The sequence below is a fragment of the Canis lupus genome, chromosome 25 (assembly GCF_003254725.2).
Source record: "Canis lupus dingo isolate Sandy chromosome 25, ASM325472v2, whole genome shotgun sequence".
Classification (NCBI taxonomy): Eukaryota; Metazoa; Chordata; class Mammalia; order Carnivora; family Canidae; genus Canis; species Canis lupus.
In genome coordinates this window covers 18,848,354-18,857,500 of record NC_064267.1, presented here as the reverse complement: position 1 = coordinate 18,857,500, position 9,147 = coordinate 18,848,354, and the positions used below count along the sequence as shown (strand labels likewise).

Sequence of the window (9,147 nt, the reverse complement as noted above, 5' to 3'; positions counted from 1 at the left end):
AATGCTGTGCTGCACGTTCTCAGGAAATAGTGAGCACTCTGGGTCCAGACCAGTTCTTCCAAGGGAACGCCAGGGTCCATCTGGTCCAATGTGGCCCCCATGGCATCTTTGGCTTTATCGTCTCCAGAGTGGACATGCTTGGCTCCTTCCTCCTTGGTAAGCAAAGGAGGAGGACCAAGCCCAGTCTTGCCTGAGAGAGTGGGAGGGATGAGGGGTGTGGCTGTGCTATTGTAGCAAGTGATGAGGAATAGGGCCCACCTGTGGCCCCTGAGAAACTTTCCAGCTCTGTATTGATGTTCAGGAGGTGAGGAACTGACAAAGACCACAGAAAGCCATTTGGATGACAGTCCTTAGGAAGGCGAGGGCCCAGAAGGACCAAAACTGATCCTAAAAGGGAATTGAGACAGGGCCAATAGGTGGGTGTGTGTACATCCCTAGACAAGCCCAAGTCCCTCAGTTTTCCTTCTTCAAACTCTCCCAGGACCACCTGCATCCAGCCCCTGGCTACAAAGGCGTCATCGGACTACGGGCTCGGAGCACCCTGTCCCTCGTGACCCCCACATTCATCCCCATATTCCAAATCCAATGGTCTGCCTGGTAGAGGGGGATGTGATTCTTTTCCAGCTTCATATTCTTCCCCACAGTAAGTTCCCTCCTTCAGCACCTTCGACCCTCCTCTGGCGGTGACTCTCTCATGCCTCCCCTGCCTGACTGCTGTGACATCGCATACAGACCACAACTTGGAAGTAGCAAGTCACAGGCTGATGCTGTCCCCCTGCTCTCAATCTGATTGGTCATTTCACAGTGGGCCTCCATTCACTTCTCAGAGCAGATATTTCAGCTCCAACATTTTGCAACTCCTCCCTGTAGCCCATGAGTGTCAGAGTTCTGTGCCTTGGGTGGAGGCAAGGACCCACCAAATTGACCTCTTATCTAGTCTAGCCCTCCTGCATATCTGCTCTGTGCCACACAGTCATCCATGCAGGTCCTGGAGCCCCACAGAGGCCGACTCCTCAACCTCTTATAGCAGCCTCCCTCATCTTCAGGTTTATAAGGATTATCTTTCTTGTAATGAGCAAAGGCCTGTCTCCCTGTGACTCCCATCCCTGGGAGCCTCACAGAACAAGGTGGAGTTTTCCTTCATGAGATAGCTTTTACTGATAGAAGAGGGTCTCATCCCCTCTGGGCTCATCCTCCGCCTTCCATTCATTGAGCATAGTCTGGGCCCTCAATAGACCTTAATTTCCTCCCATTCTCCTGCCTGGTGTTTCCCCAGGGTGGAGTAGATGGGCATTCCCCACATACCCAGCCCACCTGCTCACACACAGATGACAGATGACACAGTGCTGTCCCACTAAGACACCCCAGGACACCAAATGGCTGGGCTGAGACAGGGATAGGTCTGCAGCTCTAAAGACATGAGAGAGGCAAGAGAGCAACCTGCCCCAGCCTGACTTTCTCTTCTCCAACAGATTTTTTTTAAGGAACATATTTTGAGGAGAAAAAACATGAGGCAGAGAGGTATTAAATAGAAAATAAATGCAAATATAAGCTTTTTGTTAATTGTTTTATAATCACAACAAATTAATACAGAGAATGCCCTGTACAAACAACTCAATAAAGGTTCAAAGATTAAGGTGCTCCCTCAGGCAATGCTGAAGATACCAGTCTCTGGTATTTGGAATTCATGCTGCACTGGGTGTGTGGCACAGCCATGCTTTTAACCTGATTTAAACAGAAGAATGACCCCGGGGGCCAAGTAGAAGTAGTTGAAGTGTTTGATTTCACGTGTCACATAACTACTGAAGTTCCTCCCTACAAAGCAGTGCTGGGGTGATGAGCATCAAAGGGGGAAATAAATACTGGAAGATGAACTCGTTATCTGTGCCCTGGTTTCCAGGCCAGGTCTCCCATAAACCCACCACGACCTAGGCAACCTCCATCCTTCCTATGCCTTGGTATTTATATCTGTAGAGTGTACCCAGTTGCATTCCTCCTTCTCCACGTAGTAGGGAAGTGAGATCAGAGCCCCAGCTCTCCGGAGGATGGGAGTGGTCCGGAAGAACTGACACCTGTCCATGGGAAAGACACCCTGTGCAGAAGGGAGGGTCTGGCAGGGCCTATGTGTATCTCTGCCAAACTCCCTGTCCACCCCTAGCTGCTCCTTCTCTAGCCATCCCACAGCATGTATTGAGTGCCTTCCTGCTGCATGCCCGCTGCCTGTTGGGGGTACAAAGTTGAACAGGTCCCACCTCTGAGAGCCCCAGGGCACCTAGCCGTGCTCTGGCACAAAGGACATCCAGGCTTGGGGGCCTCTGTTCACAGGGTTTCAACAATGTGCTGGTGTGCTCACTGTAGGCTGAGCGGGGAAATGTATCTTGCCCAGGCACCAAGATTATTAAATGTATAATTATATATAGAAAGAAAAAATAGCCATTGAAAACATGTCTTCTCAGTTACTGTCCTGAGGACAGACCCTGAGCTGCCAGGCTGTGAGCTACCCAAGGCTGGGGCTGAAAATGTCCCCAGAACCGAACCCCACCCTGGTTCATTTTCCAGATCGCTCAGCCAGTCACTACCCTGTGTACCAGATGCAGCATCTGTTCAACAGCAACCCCCACTGGGACTTTGGTGCCTTCAGGAGACTCAGCCACCTGGTACAAGAGACTCACCTCAACCTCTCAAGGTAATCTCAGCTAAGCTACCTGGGAGAGGCCATGGTTCCTCATGTGTAGTAGGTCACAGCTAGGGAGGTACTAGGAGGATACAGAGGAGGATGAGAAGCTGCCAATCATGTGGGTTGGAAGAGACCAAGGGCAGGTGAGGCCTCCTGAGTACATGGAGGGGAGGGGTTTGGGAGTCATGGACACCTTCCTTGGGCCACATTATTCCTGTGCCTGGGATGGGGCCCTGCCACAAGTCAAGATCACTCACGTTTAGCCTGGTATGAGCAGCCCAGCAAAGCTAACTCTCTCCATATTCTGGCCCTTCATCCCCAGGTTTGCCCACCAATTTCTAGATCCAGGCACATATGTATTTCAAGACAACGGGCTGCCTGAGAGCATCATGGTGGTGCTGGTAAAGAAGAAAGGAGCAGCCTGCGATCCTGGTCTATCCCCTATACAGCCCTCCTCCCCATATCAGCTGGGCAGGCACGGAGTTCTCAGGCACAGACCACCGAACCTGGGCCCAGACTGGGCAGTGATCACAGGTACTGACCCCAGAGCAGAGTAGCCCAGACTCAGAGGGGGGATGGGAAAAGCCTTGCACAGCATGACCCTCAGTCCTGTCACTCTGAGCATAGCCCCAAAGACTCCTGGTGGGCACAAAAACAACCTTCTCTGAACTAGGACTTCACTTGCCAGGTAAAGACAATTTCATTTCCTTCTGGGGTCCTCTTTCTCCCCACCTCCCAAGCCCCTCAGTTTGGGGACCTATCCTTATGAGCAGGGTCTCATGGTGAACAGGGAGTCATAGGCTCACGGAGATGCCCTTTCTAACCTCCTCCGTGGGTTTTCCATTCATCTTCTTTCCTGCTTATCTTTAAGCAATCTCATTGAGCTTTCCAGGTTAAGCCTCAGACACTGGGTTAGTCCTGGCCCCCTGCCCAAGACAGCAGAGAGAAGGCAAGCCTGCAGCGGCTGAGACAGAAAGCCCGCAGATGCCCTGAGTGGTCATCACGTGGCCCCTGACTCTCTCCTCTGAACTTGCAGGAGTGCTACTGGCTATTGGTTTAGCAACCTTTCTGCTGACAGGCCTCAGCCTCCTACTGAGACCCCCACCGGCCCAGGCCTGCCCTGTGAGGACTTGGCAGCCCCAGTGGAGGGGCACTGGGGAACCTCACATGCCCACTGAGTATGTGCCCCTCAGAGACAGGTGAGTCCCCTTCTACTCTACACTCCTTTCCCAGCCTAGGGGCCACAGCAGGTCTGGCCACTCCTCACCCTGGCCCTGCCCATACTCATGACCCCAGTGCTAGCCCTGGAACCTTGGGAAAGAATGCCTTCCTAAGCTGACCTGTGATGTTCATCCCTGGCATTCCTGGTCCACATGAGCCCTGTGTCACCTGAGTATGGGTGCTTCTTTCCAGCCTTCTGTCTTATGAAGACCTTGGTCCTCGGGGATCTGGGGAAGGAGCTGATTCCAGGGAGAAAGCCATTACCCAGGGCACAGGTACCACACTTCTTGCAGCAACTCTCCTCCTCTTCTCCTGCCCTCCACGCTCACCTGCACTCCAGGTACACACTCTGGGTGACCTCTCATATTTCTACAGCATTGGTCATTTATAGGACACTTTATGCTGTCCATCCGATCATTACAATGGCACCAAGAAGTGGGTTTTTTCAGGTGTCGTACCATCCCCATTTTATAGACAAAGAGACTGAGGTTCAAGGAAATGTGAGTGGCTTCCCTGAGATCCCCAAGTGGCAATGGCTTGAGAGTAGGTGCTGCTGGACTTGCAGTGAGAGCTCTCTAATCTTTACTGTGCTGGTCAGGAGTTCTTAGGAACACAAGGGCAATTCTACAACTCATGGTAGCTCGCCCTAGCTCACCGCAGAGGCAAAAATGAAACTTGTTCTTTAGAATCCCTTTACAGGATCACTCACCTGTCCCGTCAGTTTCTCCTCTCACCTGAAGAACAGGATATTGCCTTGATTCTCGGGAGGACCTGGAGGGGCCACACCTTCTCCCCATCCCCAGTTGGCCCCCAGCACCTACTGTGAGGAAGAAGTATATGCAGAAGGGCATGAAGAAGAGGCTCTGCCAAGACCCTTCATCTGCTTAGGAATAACAACTGGGCTACCTCACTTTGGACATCAAAGGGACAGAGGAAGGCCCTATAAGCTCTTATTGATATGAGGTCACAGAGCTTAGAGTTTGCCTCCATTGGTCCTTGAGTGCAGTGTCGCAGAAACCCCAGGAAGTAAGCTGATTGCCCAGAGACCTGGAGGAATCAGTAAGTAAGTGGTCACAAAGCAGTCATGGGACCAGACCAGCACCAGAGTCTTACTAGCTATGTGAACTTGAACACAGGCCTCCTCACACCACACACATGCATCCACACATCCACACAGACACACACACATCCACAGTGCATACACACACAGACAGACACACACACACAGACACATACCATCCAAGGCAGGTCTAGCTCTGTGTTATCCCTGACTATGACTTTGCATGGGGTTCAGATGTTGGTCATCTCTTTCCTAGTGATAGCTCTAGACAGTGAGAACGGCACCTTCCTAGTGCAGACATAGAGGACTGATTGGGTCCAGGACAAATCTATGCCTCCCACGCAGGTCAACCCTTGGGGTGATCAGCACGATGAGCTGTGCAGAACATGGACAGTGTGAACACAGGGAAGGGGATCAATGCCAGAACTTCAACCCAAAGGAAGTCTCCATTCAGGCTCAGGGCTGGGGATGGGGGACTCAGTGTTAGGATCTCCCACAGGAGGAGGCTGGCACAGGATTGAGGACTGGCCCTGTACAGGAGGGTGACATGCCCTTACACAGTGGGGCATGTGACAGAGCACATAGAGAGAAGGATCTTGATGGTGTAGGAGGTCTGAAATGCTGCTTTCTAACCCCATTCCCACCTGAACAGCTGATAGCTTAGGGGACAGACCCCATCTGAACTACAGAGAAGGGAAAGGAAGGCAAAGCTGGCTCTGCAGGGGCCGGGCCTGTGTTTGTCACCCAGAATGAGAATTCCTGCATCACTTTGCCAGCATGAATGGGGCTACCCTTCTCCCCTCTTGCACACACCAGGCCTGGGAAAGAGTAGCATAGGGTTGGTAGTGGCCACTCACTCAGCTTCATGTTCACACTCCTGCAGGCCACTCTGAGGAAGCCCTAGGTCAGCATGGGACCTCATACCACCTCCCTTCTTTCTTTCTTCTTCCTTCAAGACCCAGCTCCACAGGGAAAGGCATTTGGAAGGGGGCTCCTTTCACTAGCATGCATCCTAGCAGAGCAGAGTAGGTTTGAGGGAGAAGGAAGTCAAGGGGTTTAAGACCCTTGGCCAAGGGATGTTGCTGCAGAACGTGAGAGAACTCCACTGGGGCCCAGCAGCCACAGTAGAGTTGCCTGATTCACTCCCCTGGGGTCAGTCTGGGTCACACTCCTGCCTGAAGCTGAGAGGAGGTACCTCAGACAGACAAGTACTTAGGGAACCTCTGCTGTCTGCCAGGTATGAGGGACACCTGAAGTTGAACAGGAGTTCACAGAGCAGTGGGGACAGGTGGGGCAAGAACTGTTGAAGGTGAGCATAGGGTGGTTACGGGGACATGAGGACAGTGATAGGAATTCAGGCAGAAGGGAGGGGCAGAGGTTAGTCAGCCAGATGTGGCCTGGAGGACCCAGCAAACAGCCTCGTCAGAGGGCTGCCATCCTTTTGAGGCCAGGGAGACCCACCCTCAGCAAAACAGGGAGGCAGTGCCCACCACCCAACTCTGGGGTAACACCAGGCTGGATGGACAGAGGCTGTAGGGCCCCTTGTCTGTCACACCCACACAGAAGAGGCTCTCTCTACAGCCACCGCTACCTCCTGCATGGGAAGGACTCCCACCTCCTCCAGCTCCTATCAAGCCTGACCCCTGCCTTTCCTCCAACACTAAGTACCCCTGCACAGGTGTCCTCTGCTCTCTGTCCTTGCGTACCTACCTGCAAAACCCCAGAGGGAAGGAGGGAAGCTGCGGAGCCAGCACCGACAGGCTCAGGCTCTGCTTCCAGCTCCTGTTCCATCCCACAGTCTCACTCTTAGCCTTCTTCCTACAGGAGAGCCACTCCTTGTGAAGACCCTGGAGGACTTCAGCATCCGTACTCTCTATAACAAGCTCGAGGACCAGAATCTGCACGTGGCAGCCCAGCTGAGGAAGCACAGGAGTGATGCCCTGGCCTTCTACAGGGGTGCAAGCCTACAGCTCCAGGGTCTCAAGGTCAGCCACAGTTCCCAGACAACCAAGCCTCCATCATCCCTGCCACCTCAGAGAGCGGGACCCCCACTCACCCACTTCTGGAAATTGTCCAAACCAAGAAGGACACTCATAACTAAGAGAGTGACACAGTCTTGGCTCTTCCAGGACATTCTGCAGCCTCTCTGCACAACTGAGCAGCAGGCTCTGGACAGGAGTGAAGGCCCAGCAATGGAAGCCAACACTGGTGCCAGGACAGACACGGGGCAGAGTGAGGAATCATGGGGTCACCGCACTGCAGCTTCACCCAGGGCACACTGGCGGCACCCTCTAGGTGAGAGGCAGGGGCCCGGGGGCACAACCATGAGGGCAGACTGAAAGTCATAATATTAGTTCCAGCGTTGTATAACACCTAACTCTGCATCTCACATTTACCATCTCACCTGATGCTCAGCACCCCTGTGTTGTCACTGGGTGGCATCAACCCTGATCACAGAAGATGGTCCTGGGCCCAGGGAAGGATCTGATTTGCCAGAGGAAGGGGAGCCTCAGATAACATCCAGCAGGGCAGTGTCTGCCTCAGCCGTCCTGCTGGCCAGAACCACCACTGTGTTTTAGGGCTGGCTGAGGATAGCAGGGTGCCAGGGCCCTGAGGCTCTTGAGTGTCTCCTTAGTTTATGTCTTTGGTTTTATTTTTCTAGAAGACAAAAGCAGTACATGCTCCTTACAAAAGTTCCATCAGTACAAAAGAGTAAACAATGGAAAGCTAAAGTGCACTTGACTCCAAATCTCAGCCACCTTGAAGGTCTATAAGTAAATGTTTATTTGCTCTTTTGTGAACTCTGTGGAAGACTGCTCCATTAGAGTCTATACTCTGAAGTACTCCTGCTACCTGGTAGAGTCTAAACCTCTTCAAGGTTGAAAAGACTTCTTCCTTCACTGTAAGGAAGCATGTGCTGGGCAGATCTTAAGATGGAACAGGGACTGGGTGTGGAGAGACATCCCTAGGTCCCCCTCCATGCTCTGACTTATAGCCACACTCAGATAGGAGAGATCCCAAAACAGAGCATTGTCTTGGGTGGGTCTGGCAGGTGGCAGCTCTGGGTGGGTGATCTCCAAGTTGCCCCTGAATGATCCCAGTGCTCCCTGTGTTTGGACCACTGAATAAAGCACAGCGTTAGCTGCCACGGTGAGTGACCTGCTTCCATGTTGTAAGTGGTAAGAAGTGTTGTCCCTTTGCTGCTGGCCCCTCTCCCTCCCTATGAGTGTCCAGTGGAGGCCATTCTAGGGTGGAAAGACGGTGACCTCAGACAGAATTCCCACCAGCAGACTTACGCACAGCTCTTGCTGGTCTGGCTGCATGCTCCTAGAGAGTCTGCAGGCCTTCTCCTCCACTCTAGAGAGAGGGTGAGTGTTCACTCCCAGGCCAGGAGCCACGGACACCAGAGGAGGCTGTGTTCTTCCCAGAACAAGCACTCCTGGGCTGAGCAAGGACTTCCCAGCCCCCAAAGCATGATCTGTGAAGGCCCAACTTCAAGACAGGAAAACCCAAACTTTTTGCTGCAAGTCATCCACATCTGAATCCAGACCTCAGCATAAAACTAGCTGACTTTCATTTTTCTTTCTCTTTTTTTTTGTTTGTTTTTAAGAATGTTTTTTAATAATAAATTTATTTTTTATTGGTGTTCAATTTGCCAACATACAGAATAACACCCAGTGCTCATCCTGTCAAGTGCCCCCCTCAGTGCCCGTCACCCATTCACCCCCACCCCCGCCCTCCTCCCCTTCCACCACCCCTAGTTCGTTTCCCAGAGTTAGGAGTCTTCATGTTCTGTCTCCCTTTCTGATATTTCCTACCCATTTCTTCTCCCTTCCCTTCTATTCCCTTTCACTATTATTTATATTCCCCAAATGAATGAGACCATATAATGTTTGTCCTTCTCCGATTGACTTATTTCACTCAGCATAATACCCTCCAGTTCCATCCACGTTGAAGCAAATAGTGGGTATTTGTCATTTCTAATGGCTGAGTAATATTCCATTGTATACATAGACCACATCTTCTTTATCCATTCATCTTTCGATGGACACCGAGGCTCCTTCCACAGTTTGGCTATTGTGGACATTGCTGCTATAAACATCGGGGTGCAAGGGTCCCGGTGTTTCACTGCATCTGCATCTTTGGGGTAAATCCCCAGCAGTGCAATTGCTGGGTCGTAGGGCAGGTC

At 52.0% G+C, this 9,147-nt stretch overlaps 1 protein-coding gene across 1 annotated transcript; it reads left to right on the top strand.

Moving 5' to 3' along the window:
- Positions 1 to 2,566: 2,566 nt before the first annotated feature.
- Positions 2,567 to 8,018, top strand: LOC118354728 (uncharacterized). Its single transcript, XM_035716150.2, has 6 exons — positions 2,567 to 2,686; positions 3,000 to 3,211; positions 3,714 to 3,876; positions 4,091 to 4,173; positions 6,783 to 6,943; positions 7,088 to 8,018. Exons 1-6 carry the CDS (start codon positions 2,592 to 2,594, stop codon positions 7,295 to 7,297), a joined length of 924 nt encoding a protein of 307 aa, XP_035572043.2. The 5' UTR covers positions 2,567 to 2,591; the 3' UTR covers positions 7,298 to 8,018.
- The last annotated feature ends 1,129 nt before the right edge of the window (positions 8,019 to 9,147 follow it).

What these genes read in the sequence shown, in the direction of transcription:
- LOC118354728 (XM_035716150.2), top strand. Translation starts at nt 2,592, where the DNA reads ATGCAGCATCTGTTCAACAGCAACCCCCACTGGGACTTTGGTGCCTTC. An exon ending in ACTCACCTCAACCTCTCAAG is followed by an intron (nt 2,687 to 2,999) that starts GTAATCTCAGCT and finishes CTTCATCCCCAG; the next exon opens with GTTTGCCCACCAATTTCTAG. An exon ending in AGACTGGGCAGTGATCACAG is followed by an intron (nt 3,212 to 3,713) that starts GTACTGACCCCA and finishes CTGAACTTGCAG; the next exon opens with GAGTGCTACTGGCTATTGGT.